The sequence below is a fragment of the Bolinopsis microptera genome, chromosome 6 (assembly GCF_026151205.1).
Source record: "Bolinopsis microptera isolate Bmic1 chromosome 6, MBARI_Bmic_1.0, whole genome shotgun sequence".
Classification (NCBI taxonomy): Eukaryota; Metazoa; Ctenophora; class Tentaculata; order Lobata; family Bolinopsidae; genus Bolinopsis; species Bolinopsis microptera.
The window spans coordinates 5,017,219-5,037,060 of NC_087077.1; the positions used below are offsets into that span (position 1 = coordinate 5,017,219).

Here is a 19,842-nt window from a genome sequence, read left to right on the forward strand (position 1 = left end):
AGATTAGCTGATAATAATATTCCGGTCTGTGGTTCACCCAATGTGTTAAATAGCAGCCAGAGCGTCGGCTACCCCCGCCATTCTCCGTTATATTATCAGAATACCACACTTAAAGTGTGTACTGTGTATGAAACACGCCACTGATACACCATACATCCTTGTATTCGGTAAGTTGTCGATGACAGGGGGGTGGGAGAATTATTTCTCTCTCTCTCTCTCTCTCTCTCTCTCTCTCTCTCTCTCTCTCTCTCTCTCTCTCTCTCACCCTATTTTACAACTTTCTTCTTTGTACTTTTATTTTTGATATTTGGCTGTGACTTCCCCTGGTTCCATGCTGAACTGTGCGGTCTGATCTTTCGATTTTAATGGCTCCACACTCCACAGTCCACGCATATTGCAGATGGGGCGGGTGCCAAACTTGAGTCAAGGGACTACCGATGACCACGAATTCTCTGCAGTCCCACAACATTTTGTTCTGTTAATTAGCATTATCTTTACTCGAGCATCAAAATATAAATCTAGATATTCATTCGATTAAAATTTAATAATTATAATTTATATGCCAGAGATTGTCATAGATTACAGTCCCATTAAGAGCTGATCAGTTGCAGCTACTTGTGCCATACGAAAGGGATACCTGAGGTATCACGACCACCGATCCTATCACGCGACCTTGATTCGTAAAATCTCGGTCACGTGATCAGATTTGTAACGTGTCGCATGTTGCCTGGTTAAATGCAGCATTTTTCGTCGCAATAAAAGAAAGCGCCTACTGACCTACTGATGTATCAAACCGCATAGTTCTGGCGTCGAAGCTCCGTGGGAAGCAGAATATTAGGATATTAATAATAATTATAATAAATAGTAGTAGTAGTAAATCTTTCAAAGTACGAAATATCTCTTTAAAAGAGCATCCTAGGCACCTTATAGATATCAAAACGCATAAAAAAGAAAACAAAAACATCAACCATCTTCTAACTTCTTCCACTCCTCCCTATCTAAAGCTAAAAATCTAAGGTCTTCGAAATCAGTCAAATTCTTAAGTCTAATATCAAGATTTCTACTAGTCAAGTCTTTTCTAATAACATCTAATAAGTTTAAACATGGTCTACCCCGTCTCCCTTCCATAAAAATATCAGAATTTATAGCAAATAACATAGAGGTGTATGCTGGTGAGTCTTCCTGTCCTCTTAAGATATGTCCTAACATTCTCCATCGAAACTTAGAGACTCTCACAGACAAGGGAGTGACATAACAACGAGCATAGAGTGCCTCATTAGAAATAACCCCAGTAGGCCATCTGATGTTGAGGATTCTTCGGAGGTGTTTGCGATGAGCAATATCAAGTTCATTCAACGAAGCTAGTGGTGCAGCCCAGGAGTTGCAGTTGTAGAGTAGAATAGAGACTACTTGTGCCTCGTAGATTTTGATCTTCCTTTGGACTGAAATCTTGCTCTTCATCCAAACTTTCTGAAATTTACTAAAGGCAACATTACCAAGGAATATTCGATTCTTGATATCCTTAACAGTGCACATCAACGATCCTAAAGTTTTGTTAGAGCGCCACTCTTCATCACCTCTATACACTTTTCCAACAATCACCTTGCGTTTAACAGTGGGTTTAGGATCTGCTAAATAAAAATGGACAAATTCAGTCTTGGAAGAATTGATATGAAGGTCCCACTGCTGGAATATATCTTTAGCGATAGGAAGCATTTCTTTGAGTGGAGCAAGTTCAGTGTTATTAAAGTCAATATCATCAGAGTATCCTGTTTCGAGTGGCATGAATTCTTCTGAGATAGGAGGATTAGGGATTGGATGATTCACTGGGTAAGGTGTTGATGATACTTGGGAGAGTACAGATCTGAGGTGAATAAGTGCAGCGGCTTCAACAACAGTAAATAGATTACCTGATAGTGCATCTCCTTGAAATGCTCCAGTTGTGCTTTGGAACTCAATTGATACAGTATTATTGACTTTTACTTTCAACACTGTGTTTGATAGTAGGAGCCGTACCATCCTAATTTCATCACTAGTACAGCCAGCATCTTCAAGAACATTGAGTACTGTTTCTCTGCTGATGGTGTCAAAGGCACTTGACATGTCTATACTCATTCTGTGGTAGCTCCAATGCTTTCTAAGTACCACTGAGGTTAGCATACGTTGAGACCAAATTATATCGCCACAACTTCTACCTCTCTTGTAAGCACTTTGTGTAGGACCGGTGTACTGATCTAGCTTGCCTTGGATACGTTTTAGGGTAATCATTGACAGTAATTTTCTGGAGCAGTTTGAGAGGGTGAGAGGTCTGATGTTTGCTGCTGGACCAAGTGGTTTCTTAGGCTTTTGGAGTGGAGTAATGTTGCCTTTTCCAATAGATGTTATGGTGGTGTTTGTTTCAAATGCGGTATTTATACAGTCTGCATATTTCTGAAATACACTTCTGTTTGCATACTTAATCAATTCACTTGGGATATCATCAGGCCCAGTGGCTCTACCATTCTTCAAAGCTTTAGCAGCTATCTCAACTTCAATAGCAGTAATAGGGTCAGCGAGAGGACTAGGTTGATCAAAGAAAGTGTCAATAGGCTCAACTGTATGTTTTGCAGTGAACTTCTCTTCAAAGTGGTTCTTTAGTGTAGCAGCTTTTCCAGTGTCTGTACCTATGAAGTTAGAGTTTTCATCATGCACACTTATGGTTGGAGCACGTTTGATACCTGCTAGTTGGCGAGTGGCTGCAAAGTATGCTCTAGAACTATCAGTTTCGTTTATCTCTTCAGCAAGAGTGTCTGCATGCTCTTCTTGAAGGAGCTTGATTCTCTTACGAGTGTCATTTTGAATACGATTGATTTTGGTACGTATAACTGATCTATCTTCAGAGGTGTTGTTCTGATTGAGTAGAGCTTGTAGAACTTTCTTTTCATCAGACATCTCTCGAATTTCAAGGTCATTACAAAAGTTTTTAGGGCGTTTCCTAGGAAGGTATCCAATACTAACCTCAGCAGCTTTATGTACATTGTGAAACAAACTATTCATTTCTTCCTCAGGGTTAGGATTAACAGGGCTGTCTGTTAGAATATCATTCAATGTGTTGTTGTAATGCATTTTAGCAGCAGGATTACTGACAAGGGTTGTGATATCAAAATGCATTTTAGGTTTCTGTTTGGGGAAGACAAGGTGAGCGTCACTGAAGTTGAAACGTGTAATAACAATTTTGTGATCAGATTTAACAAGAGTACCCCCATAACTTCGAGAATTCACTAAAAGTTTCTTCAATCGACTGCTACATAGGACATAGTCAATTTGAGAGTAGTAGGGCAAAGTGCGATGTGAGTTTTTAGGAGCTGAGTAGTCTTTCATAAAACCAATTCTTGTTGTTATATGACGGACAGGGTGCTGGAAGCTAGTGTTGCAAGCAAAAAGTTTTTTATCAACAAGAAAATTAAGAAGATGCTCTCCATTTGAATTCCTCTTTCCAGACCCATACATACCCATAAAGTCATTATACCCGAAAACAATATCTGAATGAGACAATTTACCGAGTCGAGAGTTGAAATCTCCAAGAATATATAAGTCCCAACTTGATGGGATATCAACAGCTTTGCCAAGAAACTTGTAGAAATAATCACGTCTCTGCGGATACTTATCACAATTTACTTGAGTGTGTCCATAGGCATTGATAACACGGCAAAGTCTTGGTTTACCTGATTTACTTGGTATCTCAAGATCTAGATAAGCAACCCTGTCACTGATACTGTTGTAACACTTGATGTAGTTGGTATAGACTGAATTTACAAGAAAACCAATACCTGCTTGCCACTTATTGTCAAATTGCTGAAAGTTTATGAAGCGATATTTGTGTGATTTCCCATCATCATCTGTAAAATGCAAAACTGAATCCTCAAAGTGACGACATTTTGTTTCTTGCACAGCGAGAATGTCTATTTTACGATAATAGCAATCTCTCAAAAGTTCATCCCGTTTAACTGGAGAAGTAATACCCAGGACATTAAAAGTAGCTAGAGTGAAGATTAGTGCTGTGCTTCTTCTTTTGCGTTCTGATGTAGATAATCTACTCTGTACGTTGCCGCCAGAGCATCTGCCGAAATCACTCGAACAGGCCATCCTAAAAATAATAAATAATTAATATAAATATTTATAATAATTATATATATTATAAATAATAATAAAGGATTTATATTACTATATTAAATGTAATCGGACTTTTGATAACATCATTATAATACATATTATGTTAATTATAAGGCTATGGTTCTACTTAATATGTTGCTTGTAATTATAACTTGCTTGTAATTATAACTCTAGGCGTTACTAGCCATTCCTTTTTAAAAGTCTTGTCCAATCAAAACATTCTTTCGAATTCTTGTCGAATTCTTGTCGAACTTTTTGTCACATACTTGTTTAATCGCCCCCACTTTATCTTCAGATCGTCGGACAGCGTGTTAGAAAACTTCTCTCCTAATCGGAAGACTGCTTATGAGGGTGATCTGTATGAGCCCAAGGGTAGCAGAAGCAACTCTAACAACCCGCAGGTCTGTGTTTGTTTTGTGCGATTTTACAATTATTCAAGTTATTAAAACTTCTCAGTTCCCAGTCAATCGCAAATCTGCCGTTTTCTGACAAATGTGCTTGAAGAACATTTTTGAAGTTCTGTATTCTTTAATTCAAATACAGCCCACACCCAGAAACTTCCTTATATGTGAACGCCTAAAATGACAAAATTGGTCAAAAATGTAACAAAACTGCTTAAAAACGTGGGATTTTTTAGTGGTCTTCAAGCACTTTTGACAGAAAACGTCAGAGAATCAACTTACAATTTTATCTAGTTCCTAATTTTTTCGATTTGCCTTGCAATAGTATATTAACTCGATTTCTAAAATAAGCGGTCTAACAAACGATACTAGTGGTTAAAATAGGATACCTAAAATGTATCAAGAGTAATACAGTAGGAAAATCCGTACCAAAGAAAGAGTCCCCGAAAGTTTCTCTTACTGCCACTGAATACTACTATTCACGTGACACATATGCCGGTCACGTGTAGTCAGTATAGCTTACGTTGCAATTATCAAGCTCTCTTATCAGCTTTTGTAACTTGCGATAAGTTCAGTTTGCTGCTACCGCGTAGTTAGCCTTTGCGTGTGTACTTGTATATTCCTATACAAGTACACTATGTAGGATGATCTGAATGTGACCCAATCTCTGGAGAAAATTCAATCATTCAATTATGAAGAACAGAAAAATTTGGAGGACAGTGTTACTAAGTGGTTCATTGCGTTGGGAAAAGAACTGAAAATCGACAACGTCTATAATAATTGTGGAGATATGGACAGAGAAATATTTATGGCTCCATCTGTTTATAAAAAGCATCTGGCACTCCGGATTGTGGAAGCAATGGACCTCGTTCAACGGCATGGCAGGAATGCCAGATGGCTAAAATGACAGAGATGATATATTTCTTGAAGACGGAAGCGTTAGAAGACAAGGATAAGGTGATCAGGCTGCAGGGCCAGCTGCTTGTGCAGAAGGACAAAGAACTACAGTTGTTTAAGACGTCGGTTAAGGAGACAGTGCAAACAACGGTGGAGTCAGGGATTCAGAGCTACAGTGCAGCTGTACAACAGAACAGTGCAAGTGGTACGGTCTGCAACAGTAACATCCTGAAGAAGGTGATGAAGAGCGTGGCTGCAGAGGAGGACAGGAACAAGAACCTGATTGTGTTTGGGTTGAAAGAAGAAGAGGGAGAACAGCTTCCAGCGCTAGTAACCGCAGTTTTGGAGGAGATTGGGGAGAAACCTCACTTCGAAGCGACTAGAGTCGGCAGGAAGAGGCCAGGTAGTACGGCTATCCGACCAGTCAAGATCACTGTCCCAAGCTCAACAGCAGTTCATCAGATTCTGATGAAAACAGGGAGACTGAGGCTAGTTGAGACCCACAAAGATGTATGGATCTGTCCAGATAGATCTAGCGAAGAACGAGTAACGAGGAAGCATCTGGTCACTGACCTGAAGAAGAAGAGGGCTGAACAAACTCATCTCGACCACTATATCCGGTAGGGGAAGGTCTGTAGCCGTGATAAGAAGCCACCATGAAGCAATTCATGTCTCTTGGACACTGATCAGTATTTGAATGAGTAATGTGTATCTTAACGTTATCTGTCTTTGAGAGACAATTTTATAATTTACATACTCTATTTTTTATTGTTTCACACTTCATATTTCATAATTTTATTACTAGGTGGAGGTGATGTTATTGAGATTTTGGGCGGCCATAAAACTCGTGTTTTGAAAGTTGTCCTCTGTACTTGTTTTGCTGTACATTTGTATATTTTCTATTTTGTAAAAGTTTCAAATCAAAAAATCATCTTAAACTAATATCATCCAAATAGGGTACAACTAAACATGTCAATCTGTAGAGTAAACAAAAGAGGTGGAAAATAAGCCTAATTAAGGAAAGTGAGGTGTAAACAGCTTGCTAACCGTGTGTAATGAGGTTTAGAACAAAAGGCCAATAAAACCAAAGGAAGAAGAACTAGTAGTCTAAAATGACGTGTACACTCGTGAAAGGAGAGTACAACGTTTCACGAACTTTTACCACATTTCCTGTATTGAAACAGTTGTAATAATATGAAATCTACTTCAGAAGTTTGTTGGCAGTGACGTTTGTTTCCCGCGAGTTCACATGATAAACCAGAATCTGAAACGCCGCTGCCGCGAGATTAACACCGCGTCCAACAAAAGGGTAAGTGAAAATCTATTCTAATTAACTTTTAAACTTATAATCAAAGGTACTCATGGTAGTGTAATATCCGGAATAGAAACATTACGTATGAGTCGCATTGATGGAAAATTTCTGATGATTCCGTATTTTTATTAATACGTATTACAAAATAAGATATGTATTTATTCAAGCGAAGTGACATATTTAATTTCTAAGCATATTTTTCTGTACAGAAAAATATGTATAAAAAGTTAATTTTTACCGAATTATAAGCTTTTTGAAAATGTCTGAGCACACGTTTTAAAAAAGAAATCGTCGCATTTTAAGCGTATTTAACATGACGTGTCACTGTTAAGAGGAGATAAGGGGAAGGTCATGTATTTTGAATAAAAATACGCGTACTTTCTTCAGGACTTCATACATACGTATTTTTGCTTAAATTCAACGTATTTAACAACCTTGATGTTAATCTGTTGAGCTGTCCAAGTAGTGCCCACTAGTCCCGCACCACTGTATAGTGTAGGGGATAGTGTAGTAAACAAACAAGCTTTTTGTTTACATTAGACGCTCTAATAAAAACACCAGGTCCTGCCACCTTCACACCCGGGTGAAACAGCAGACTCTAAATTGCTTTTCTTTGAAATGTGTGTTTTTACCTCTCCAAAAACTCGAATCTTTTATTATTACTGATTAGTGATTTGCGCAATTTTTATTAAAATTGATCTTTGATTTTGAGTTGTTCTTGCAGATCCTCATTTCGCTAATAGCAATATTCATTAATTTCCTGTCTCGCCTTAGCACACTGTAACCACATGACCTTTTCAGAAACACGAGGACGTGGTTAACTGCAACGCTGCCCCAGAAGAGATATTCAGTTTTGTGCTAAACTTTGACGTGTCGTACGACGTACGTGCACCGTGGAACAAGTTTGTGGAGGATGGGGCTGCTGCGCGGCGCAGCCTCAACCTTCAGACCTGCTCCAAACCTGTGGCTATCTTAGTGCACGCGTAAGTTTGCTTCTTACTCAGGGTAAGATAAGATACATGACAGTCCAGGTAGCATTGGAGTATTATTATATATAAGAGGGGACTACGGCTGGCAGAAATGTGTTACGTAATGTTGTGTACAGCATTTTTCAAAATTTATTTACAAATAAATTTTGAGATTATTACAATAGTTGCACCCACATAAATGTTAAGGAGACCGTCCACGTCAGTTGAGTTTATGGTAACAAGTATTACACTCTTCCTCCTCCTCCTCCTCCTCCTCCTCCTCCTCCTCCTCCTCCTCCTCCTCCTCCTCCTCCTCCTCCTCCTCCTCCTCCTCCTCCTCCTCCTCCTCCTCCTCCTCCTCCTCCTCCTCCTCCTCCTCCTCCTCCTCCTCCTCATCCTCCTCATCCTTCTCATCCTTCTCATCCTTCTCATCCTCCTCCTCCTCACACAATCGTGTAACCATGTATATTTTACGTAACACAGTAATTAACTACATCGTGTAACGTGCATACTCGGAATAATATGTAATATGTATCATATTTTGTTGCATATTATATATTATATGCATAGATTAGATTCGTCAGTTTCCTTCATCATTGTATTCATTTGCCGGGTCCTTACGATTTATTGCAACACCTGGTGTTGACTAAATTTCATCATAGTGATTGAAATTAAAACCTTAAATCGTGTGGCTAGTAAAATTTACAACGGTTAACGTGTACTGTTACAGCATTTAGCTCTCTGTTTTTAAGCCACTGTGTCCCAGAATGTACTATCTGACTTGAATTAAGAACGTATTATCCGCTGCTATTAATAGCACTAAAGATTGCGTGTCCACTTCAATCTTTACTACAACTTTATAATTACTTGATCAAATTGTATGTGGTAGTATATCATATATCATTTTAATCAACTTTTCTTCAATTTCGTCTCATTTCTTTAGAAATTGTTTCTCGTCAACATTTGAACTCTAAAATCCGAATGTAAGTCTATCTTCAGGAGCCAGAAACCGTTAGCAGAAGGAAAGCTGTTTTGGTGTCGATTCAACCCGAAGTGGTACCTGCCTCTTCACGAGGAAACTAGTGTGACTGCAGAGAACTTTAAGAAAACTCTTTATGAGTGAGTTTTGTATTTCAGTTTAAAACTTTATCCTATCAACATTACGTCCGGGGTGGTATCTTTATCTCTTTTACTTTCGTGCTCAGCAAACCCTCGATCTTTGCTTCCATTGCATATTTCCAAATAAACTACCTTCTTAATGTCGTTCTGTACGAAAGAAAATAGCACTCCATTAAATTAACAATAAACTGTCTCCGAAAAACTAAAACACACAAAACTTTAAATCCAGGTACACGTTTGACAACTTCGGGCGGGAACTATCAGGGAGAGAGTTGGATTATTTGATGAGCCAGATCACTCTGGACCACCGTCAGGGACACAAGCTCGTCGCCAAATCGGTAATTTATTATTCGTTATGTGTCCAGTGGGGAGGTGGATTATCACTGCGAAGTACTGTACAGTGTACTGTGAATGTACCACACGATGTTTTCAATCCACTAATCATTAAGCAAGGTCGAATCCCAAAGGTGCATGCACTGTGAACTCTGTTCGATTAGTATTTACTATGCATACTGGCACTGCACTGTAGAATCCAAACTCAGGTTGGTGCTAATCCTGTTTAGTATTGGAATTTGGAAGTATTGGAACCATAATAAATTTGGGTCCTGATTAGCTCTAGTGTAAATTTGGGTAAATTTTCGTTACAAAGTTTTAACAAGATTGAAATTTAATTTTCCCCCGTCAAGACATCCGCACTATCCGCGCCCCGTAACTCTTACCGTTTTCTTGATTAAGCTGCTCAAGCCATTTTATGTAACATTTGTGGTACAAAACCATCAATTATACCACTAACCACCGACCGATTTAAAAAAACTTTTCCCGTGGCTTCCTCATAGTTTTGTCGGACCTATACCGAAAAAACAAGCACCGTTACTCTTACCGTTTTCTTGATTAAGCCGCTCGGAAATTACACGCAGACAGACAGACAGACAGACAGACACACCTTCTGAGATAATTGTTGAGATACCCTGTAATACAGATGTGATCAAGATATTGGTACTGACATACTATTTAGATACTGGTGGTGGTTAAGAATTGGAATGTCATAATTTGCTGAAAGATTCGTTACTTTAATAAAATTAAATACCCTTGAGGGTAACGAAATATCCAGGAATAAGTAGTTATGTCCATTGTCCATTGTCCATTCATTTCTCTAAAATGTAACTAATATTATGTTTCTACTTGATATGTCTTTCCGGTATTCTGCTTTTCTGTTTTATTAGTATAACATTGAACTGCATAATCTATTTCCGTATTTCATAAATTAAAATATTATTACCCGTGTTTAGTCATATGCCACCTGAATATTCCGAGCATGAACAAATAATTAACACAATAATGAACAAATAATTAACACAGACGTTTCTAGTGAATAAATCGAGTTACCAATATTATTTAGTGTTGTTTCATCGCCACACACGAGAGTGTGGAAAATTTCAAACAATCCTGAAGGAATTTTAACGATAAACAACCTCTCATCCACTTTTAGACATTTTGACGCCTGTAACAAGTGACCCACATTATTATAAGCTTTACAGGTATTTTTATGAATAATCCTCCCCTTAATTTACATTCCTTTCTGTACCTCTTTCAAGGCAATAGAGGAAATTCTAGGGGACATTTTAAAAATAGAGATGAGATAATTTGTTAAACCCATCACAGTAATTCTTATTCAGAGTAAGTCTTTCAATTTAACCATTTCAAATTTTTAACATCTGGAAAGATTTGTTATTACAGTCGCCACTCACGAGAATATTACATTTTCGGCAGAATATTTAATGTAAGCTAACGCTAATTTATATTTATTCAAGATTTAACAACCCTTTGGTGGCCCAGAAGTAACTGCCCACACGCAACCCTTTAATGACTCACGTAATTCGTGTCAGAATTGCACAAAAATTTCAGAGAATATAGATATGGGTCAAACTTAAATTTCCTGAAATTTTCGTAAAATTTCACTGAAAATTTTACGAAACCATACAGTAAGAACGTTTTCACCTAGGAACTCCAAAGTCTTTAGACACATTTGGTTTGATAATCTAACCGAGTTATGACCCTTTTAAGATCTTGCAGACAGCAGATATGTGATTTCTGCACTCTGCATATACTTAATGAAGGCGAATATTATGTATATTGATGGAGGTCTCATTGCAATAACTAAATTGATTAATTAATTAACGTATCTCCTTGCCAGGTTCTGAAGGACGAGGCGCAATACACGGAGCCCTCAGAAAACCCGCCCAAAAGAAAGTCATTCTGGTGTTGGTTCTACGATATAGTGGTGTTCCTGGGGAAGGGGAAAGGAAAGCCCGCCACCAAATGCAATCAGGACGTGAGTAACTCTTCTCAGTTAGTTAGGATTTTACTTGTAACCGTGTTAGGACGCGTATTTCACATACTTTGTAACTGTGTCTGGACTCTGGATGATTGGGCTAGACCGTGATAAGAGTGGTCAGGTGGTTGGCCGGTTGGGTCTGATAAACTGATGAGATGTAGAGTTGTTAATTACTACTGGCGGGTGATGCGACGCAAACAATATTAATTCTTTATTGTGGATGGACTTTGGTTGGCACTTGGCATTTCAGTAGCAACAGCTGTGAATTTTGAAACTGATATTTTTAGTAATCAGATATGGAATGCCGACCCGATTCACGCGCTGTAGTACTAGTTAGACACGCAGTCTAGTTCGACACGCAGTCTAGTTAGACACGCAGTCTAGTTCGACACGCAGTCTAGTCCGACACGCAGTCTAGTTAGACACGCAGTCTAGTTCGACACGCAGTTTAGTTCGACACGCAGTCTAGTTCGACACGCAGTCTAGTTCGACACGCAGTCTAGTTCGACACGCAGTCTAGTTCGACACGCAGTCTAGTTCGACACGCAGTCTAGTTCGACACGCAGTCTAGTTCGACACGCAGTTTAGTTCGACACGCAGTCTAGTTCGACACGCAGTCTAATTCGACACGCAGTCTAGTTAGACACGCAGTCTAGTTCGACACGCAGTCTAGTTCGACACGCAGTCTAGTTCGACACGCAGTCTAGTTCGACACGCAGTCTAGTTCGACACGCAGTCTAGTTCGACACGCAGTCTGGTTCGACACGCAGTCTGGTTCGACACGCAGTCTAGTTCGACACGCAGTTTAGTTTGACAACTTTTGTTCTCGCCAGAAAACACAAAATATATCATCATGAATATCTCTTTCCCCCCTTGAATATCTCTTTCCTGAACATTCGGTTGTCGTCAGCTGTTTCCACGGCGGATTGTAACAATGGACCACAATTATTGTTTAGCATACAGCACACTGTCTATAAACACTTTGAAAACCTTTCTCTAGGCACACTTCTCTGGCTCGGTTTATCAAATCGCGCATCATCGTTGTGTTGACCACCGATTTTACTTCTAATCTCGATCTCCTTGAAAATACTGTCAGTCGCAATGTGTATCTGATTCACATATTCCGTAAGAAACTCGCCATTCTCAATCATAGCATCATCTACCATATCCAAGTGTTCATTCTGTAGCGGAAAAGGCATCGTACACGATGTACAGAAAATGTACAAACAATGTATTCAAATCTACAGAGCTAGAGAGAGATAATTCAACACGCACACAAAACTACTGATAACAATGCTGGGGTTCTAAGGTTAGTGAGTTAGTAGAGGCTCTTAGAGCCTTTCCTTTGTTGTAAAGATGGCTAGTCCCTTCCTTTGCATAGGTTAGAAGCACCCATGCACCTCCCGTTCGAGCCACCCGCCCCACACCGCGTGGAGGTTCGGTGAGGTTTTCGTGCGGCCCCACACGGACTTATACGGAGCATTCGTAAAATGTGAACCGTATTAATATTCAATCGGTACCGCATGAATTAATTTTATCTGGGTCGTAAATAAACAAGTCTCGGATACGGTTATAGTTGTCGGGAACCCAGTTACTTAATCGAATTTTTTCTGGGAAAAGTGTCTTGAGAAATCGAATTTGTTTGAGAAAATTTTGATAATAGTTTGTTGGTAATAGATTCTCGATAGAGGGGCTAGCCTCCCAGTGAGAAAAGAAAAAGCCCGCTCCAACAGGCTGACGGAAAATTTTGTGCAGGAGTATAAGTAGTAGTACAGGGGAAAAAATACTTTGTAATGTAAGCCCAGTAATGAAAATATGTCATCATTTGGTAGTTAAACCGAATGAATTTTGTTCGAAGTGGGCTAGATTCTTTTACATACCGTAAGCGAAACAAGGCTCTTTGTCTCGTAAATAGAGTATCAGAGTACAAAAGGACAAAGGATGTAATATTGTGTGGGCAGTGCAGGTAGCAAAGAACCGATTGTGGCTAATGAGGGTTACATTGTTCTATCAGACGACAGCCAGCAGCTGGTCTCCATTTTCACTATACCCACTAACTTTCCAGTGTCCTTGGGTAAAGATTATTTGCTGGACTGTAATATGTGTAGATTATATTTATCCCCCTACGAAAGATGTGAACGTGTTAAAGAGGTTTTGAATTTCCGCGTTTACTAATGTTTTGTTGGTCGTTTGTAAGTTTTTATTAAATGTTTGCTAAATTTTGTTAAAGACCAGGGATTTCTAACATATGACCTGCAAATCATCGAATAACTTGCACAACTTGAGGTCGTAACAGTCGGAGTTTCTTTGTATCTTCCTGTGATGTGAGTGGAGTTCACATGGATATCGCAAAAGTCTTAAGTGGTGTTCCTCAGGGAAGCGTTTTTGGGCCGCTTCTCTTTATCTTGTTCATCAATGATCTAGAACAAGTCGTGGTTTCATCTAGGGTGAGTTGTTTCGCTGATGATACTAGAGTCTCCAAACAGATTGGCTGTTTTGAAGACTGTCAGTCGTTACAAGAAGATCTCTATAAGATTCTTGACTGGTCACGTAGCAACAACATGAAGCTTCACGAGCAAAAGTTCGAGCTGTTAAATCACCTCCATAACAGTAAGAGCTCATTCCCCGAACTACCCTTCTTTGCCAAAACCCTGCGCTACAAAATATCCAGTCAGGACATGCTTTACCCTGTCGAGAACGTCCGAGATCTTGGATTTATGGTTTCAATTGATCTTAGCTGGTCGACACATATCGGCAACATGGTATCCAAATCAAGGAGCACGTTATCTTGGGTATTCAGTGTCTTCAAAACTCGTGACAAGACCGTAATGACTACTCTCTACAAGTCACTAATAAGAAGCCTACTGGAGTATTGCTGCCCACTCTGGAGCCCTACCAAGGTGACTGAAATAAAGCTGATAGAATGGGTGCAAAGAACTGTCACCAGTCGTTTTGGCGGTCTTCAGCATCTCAACTATTGGGAAAGATTCGCACAGCTTAAATTGATGTCTCTACAGCGCAGACGGGATCGGAGAGGTCTATCATCCTGATGATGTGGAAGATTCTCCATAATGTGGTACCAAACTGCTGTGATATCAAGTTCAAGGTGTCCCCAAGACACGGTGATGTAGCTATCATACCCTCATAGTCAAAGTCAAGTTCCTTACGCAACCAGTCACTGTACGACAGATCTTTTGCAGTTCAAGGACCGAAGCTGTGGAACAAGGTGCCTCACACAGTAAAGGCTGATACATCCTTTGACATGTTTAAGTGTAGTTTGTCGAACTTTCTTGCTTTGATACCGGACAACCCTCCGGTCGCCGGCTACAGTTGCAGTTGGTAAAACTCACTGGTTGACTACTCGCCATCCAGGTGGTTAGATATCTGATGACCCTTCCGGCACCACGGATGAACTCAACAAAGTAAGTGACAATTACTGGGATCAATAAGTTAACCAAAATAACCATTATTTCCTCTCCGCTCTCACGTGATATAGTTTTAACCTATCATAGGATCAATAGCAATCTTACTTTATTTTCTGCAGTAACTCTTCCAACAGCTGTTTTCCCGTACGTACGTGTATTTTTTCCGTTCACCCTTTTGTAAAAAGGCAATAGTGAAAGGTTACGAATGGACTTTTTTGCAGAAAAACGTGGATTTTGGAGATATATCAGTAGGTGGGTCTGAATATGTTGTCATCTGTCCTTACTTCCGTCCGTTACCATGACAACTAGCGCGCAGTGCAGCGCGCGAGTATTGCTTGCGGAGATGTGATGTATATATGATATAGCTAGCCTGTCAATGAATGCGCGGCGCGAGTGTATTTTAATGTATACTATGCAATGTATAGTATTAGGTTATAACTATAAGCCCAATTTGTACGTGGCATGCGTAGTATTGTGTACTGACGTGTATCAATATTATTTTTATGAAGTGAGCTGATTGTAGCTTTATATAGTTATAGTGAACGGAAATCTAGCGTCCGCCAAAACGAAACAACGGGCGCAATTCTTGTTGACCTTGCGATTTTGATTTTTGGCCAACTCCAGGAGAAGCGAAGAATAATCTTGTTCGGGAAGTTGTTTTCGTCAATGACTAAAAGACTAAGTTAATCTTGATAAAGTACGAGGTTTTGAACCTTTACATCAGTTTGTCGTTCATCTTTTTAGGATTTATTGTAATAATAGCAATCATTGCACTGGGCCTCATTTGATGATTCTTTCAAGAAAATTTCTGATTTTTTTCTTTTGAATAGATTCACTGATATTTTAAGCACTCACTCTATCAAGAACAATGTCAGAAATTTCCTGTAAAAGAAGCTTTATTTAGCCTATTTAGTCTCCAAACTCCAATACTGAAAAAAAATCCTGGCTCAGCATTACAAAGCTGAATTACAGTATCAATTACGACCGCAGATACCCGATTATTTGGATAAAACTTTTTTATATGTATGAAAACGGTTACGATTTTTTTACTCGAATAATTGATTGAAATTGAAAAGAGAGAGCGAACACAATGTGTAACATGTGCATGTGTTACACATGAGAACACATTTTATTTTACCCTACTATTCAGGCGTTGAATTAGCGTTGGTAGGTACTAAAAGACTAAAGGACAGAAGAAACATATGAGTGCGGGAAAAATTTAGCGACAAGTGCGATCCCACACATGTCTAAAATAGCTTAATTTGCGGCAAATTTTGTGCATAGTGTGGTTTGAGTACAGTGAATATTTGCGAAATGTGGGGCGAGTTCTATTCAATTAGGTAGGCCTTTCTGTATTGGAAAGCTGCTCAAACATTACTACATGGGGCTATGTTAATAATGCTATCTATAAGAACGAACGAGTAATTACACGGCTTACAGAACAGTTTTCCTCAACTTCCGTAAAGGGAGAAACTAAATTCCTCAGCTCTAAATGCAGCCGAAATATCCTCTTGTCTAAAACTTTGGCTTTTCAGGAGCCGGCAAACTACTGCTAAGATTGGATGGTGCAGGACGTTTTAAAAACGATCCATGATTAGCAATAAATTAGTGTGAAAGCAGACAATTTATCAATGGGCAGATCATTCAAAATAAGAGACTAAGAGATTAAGAGACGAGCAGATAATGAAACAAAAGTTGCACTTATTAATAAAATAATAAATGACATTTCTACAATATAAATAAATTTGTCATTGTTCCCATTGTTCTCTATAAACGGAAATTTGTAAATCCTTCTTCGTAACGAACAGTAGAATGATGATCTCGGAAGGTTTATTATTATCACAAGGTATATTTTAATATATATATTTCATAACTTACATAAGCATTAAGCAATGTATGAGTGTGGGGAAGGTGTTGGCAAAGTTTGCGAGTGCATTTTCTACACAATATTAGCCAAAAATAGGATGGGGGTCTGAAATTTTGGAAATTAATTCAGTTATTGCAAGTAGTAGGTACTCATCTCAATTAGTTTGTTTACGATCCACATTCCACAAGAATCCTTTATTAGTTCCCTTTTTGACAATTTTTGTTTTAGAAAAAAATGTATATGGGCAACCTGTTAGCAGTAAACACATTACGATTGAATTCTGCACGAGGAAATACGATTATAGTATCATTTAGGACCGCAGCCACCATATTAGACGTGTTAGATTTTTTTCCAGACTAAAAAGTCAGTTGTATGCAATTTAAGATATTTGACAGATGACTGATTGTTTAAATTTCAGAACCCACTGAAGAAACACTGGAGGGACGGGCGGATCTGTCTGCTCTCCAAAGCGGAGGCTCAGAGTATCCTCTCTAAACTCGGACCTGCTACTTCTGGAGCGGTTATTCGGGTTAGTCATTTTAGGAGTAATACTTTTACTTTACCTTATTATTGCTGTAAAACTTTTACTTTTAATTAGTGCGCTTACATACTACATAGTGTGTTATACTGGTGCTGGTACTGGTACTGGTACTGGTGCTGGTACTGGTACTGGTACTGGTACTGGTACTGGTACTGGTACTGGTACTGGTACTGGTACTGGTACTGGTACTGGTGCTGGTACTGGTACTGGTACTGGTACTGGTACTGGTACTGGTACTGGTACTGGTACTGGTACTGGTGCTGGTGCTGGTGCTGGTGCTGGTACTGGTACTGTTGTCCGGCCAATATACTCCGCTTATTTTTCAAATATCCAGGTCAATAGTTATTACGGTACGGTGAAAAATGTATCGTAATCATGATTCCATTGGTAGTTTCTTTATTCTACGGGATATTTGGTATTTGCCAGACACCCCTTTGACAAAGTTTAATTCACCTATTTCTTTAATCGGACTTAGAGCAGTCTGCTGTAATTACGAGCCCCGGAAATATTCCTATAGTCACTAGTCAGTTCAGCTGATTTTTGTGTAGTTTACCCTAACTTTTACTAATAGCTAAACCCTGAGGTTAAGGTCTTATGTCTAACCTAAAGTCTATACCCTCAAAGGTCGGGCTTCTGTTTAATTTTGGAACATCACCATAGAACAGTTTATTGCAGTTTCTGTTACCCTCATCGCTGATCGTTCCTCCTGATTTGTTTTCAGCTACCGTGCTCGAGCAAATCTATTTTTTGCAATATTTTACATTCTGATATGCTAGGTGGAAAAAGTTTAATAAATAGAATCCAGCCGGTGTAGTCCAGTTCACATGAGACAACTCAAACTTCATTTTGGGACGATTTCGGCTGCCTACAAAGTACAATCGCAGGTGGTTTTCCAACCAGCTCGTGCTCACTCAATAAGCATTGGTAGTCACGTGACATAATAATCGCTTCTCATTGGCACTTCCCTGGTCACTTCCCGGGTCACTTCCCTGGTAAAGTACTCCAAGCTTCGCTATTTGTTCACGTCGGAATTTAAAATTGAGCGTCCATTGACTGTCCACGATTAAAGTTATTTTCCACAGCGCTAGGATTTTTTGATTGATTTATCAAGTTTATAAACATTTTGAGCTGTCACATATTCCATCAGAGATCTCCTCTTCCAGTCACATGACATAGGTTAACTGTCTGTTACCTGTTGATTATCTTTGAGGGAAGCGATCTCCATTTCACGTATGAATGATTTAATAAGTCGCGTAGCATGATTTTATTAGTCACGAGCCAGCGGGATCATATCTATTTTTGCTCTGGTGTTTGTCTAATATAAACTATTTTGTGGTTATATTGTGTAACATTATGCACTTCGGTATCGCTGTAAATTGTTGTCGCTGTAAAATGGTCCGACTGATATATAGCTAGTAAATAGGCCAATACGCTTAATATTAGGTCGCGAATTTAGAAATACATGCTCCAGTTCAGCAGTCCAAGCTGTTCTTACATTCTAAGTAAGTGTAACGCCGTTAGAGGGCTATTAGCTGGCTGTTAAGATCCCATCTACAGTGGTAACACTAATAGTATGGGTTACCAGCTTGGCTTTAATTACCAGTGTGGTAATAGGCTGCTCGATTATTTTTCTAAACTGGTAATGCTGGGGTATTACCAGTCTGACTGTCAGCCTATTAGCATGGTGAGGGGCTAGTATAGAGTTCTTTCCAATAATATATACAATTACCTGCTTGCTACTACCACCCACGTGATAAGCACGTGCAAGAATTAACCAGGGGGGGTAACAATCACTTCCTACCTATCACTCTGTACACTCTAATCTGACGATCACGCGATCAAGAGGCGAGGTAGTACCAGCCTGGTATTGTTTAAAATTTTACCAGGGTGTGGCCATCCTGGTAGCGTGATTTTGTCTTTCTAGACTAGCAATACTAGTATAGGTGTTACCACCCTGGTTATAGCCAGGGTTGTAACCCTTTGATCACCAGTCTAGAATGGGTAATATTGGATCTAAATCTATAAATAATTATACAAATCTATTGTTTTGATATATAGCTCTAGTTTCGCCCCTTGCTTACATTATCTCATGAGGGTTTAGGAAATATACAACTTTAAGACTGTGTTGTGGCATTCTTTTGTGGTCACCGATCTACACTGCTATAGGTGATGATGAATATTTTACACTGTTGATCTGTGTAGTCGGTTTTAAAACCATCCTCTCTTTGCACCTCATACTACACTTTTGATTCGTTATCATGTCTTGGCAGCTCAAGTTTAATATTTCTCCGTGATAAATATGCGGTCATTATTTTCTCTTAAATCGAATTAGCTTCACGTGAAGTAAGCATGTTCATTGGCCATTGCATGGCCGGTCATGAATCACGCTTATATTTCTTGCCGGTGTTAAAATATTATCAAGTGTCTCATTCCGCTAGTTTATATTCATTTATGTTGAATATTACCTACTCTGGAGTGTGGAGGCTGTAGAAGAGTCGTAGACTAACATAATGCTTATTTTGTAGGGACTTGTAGGAGTTTGGAGTTGCTTTTGAGTAAATATATACTCCCGTTGAATTTTTCCCTGACTTTTGACTTTTGATATAGCCGTACGTGTGCTGTGTGGAGATATTTCCTGATCGTATGTGATCTGCCAGGCCACCAACGGCCATATAATCTGTTTTCTGGCCTTTAAATCTAATCATGATTAAATTATTATAAATTAAAGTACCTTACAAGACATATTTATAACGTACGAAATGTGGCGGTTTTCCGAAAATTTCGCCATATTTTCGGACCGCCAAAATTTTGGTCGTCGTAATAGA

The 19,842-nt window shown here is 39.1% G+C and overlaps 2 protein-coding genes across 3 annotated transcripts in view; both read left to right on the forward strand.

Annotated features, from left to right (window-relative positions):
* LOC134816708 (serine/threonine-protein kinase Tao-like) overlaps positions 1-19,842 on the forward strand; it is a 585,630-nt gene that overhangs the window by 238,089 nt on the left and 327,699 nt on the right. The window lies entirely within an intron of this gene.
* Positions 1-19,842, forward strand: part of LOC134816700 (uncharacterized) — a 65,389-nt gene that overhangs the window by 27,288 nt on the left and 18,259 nt on the right. For both annotated transcript variants that reach the window (XM_063825660.1, XM_063825659.1), the window contains exons 9-15: positions 4,448-4,553; positions 6,661-6,759; positions 7,564-7,745; positions 8,730-8,849; positions 9,079-9,187; positions 11,044-11,181; positions 16,895-17,005. In XM_063825660.1, coding sequence (XP_063681730.1) covers positions 4,448-4,553; positions 6,661-6,759; positions 7,564-7,745; positions 8,730-8,849; positions 9,079-9,187; positions 11,044-11,181; positions 16,895-17,005 — 865 coding nt within the window. The remainder of the gene's footprint in view (positions 1-4,447; positions 4,554-6,660; positions 6,760-7,563; positions 7,746-8,729; positions 8,850-9,078; positions 9,188-11,043; positions 11,182-16,894; positions 17,006-19,842) is intronic.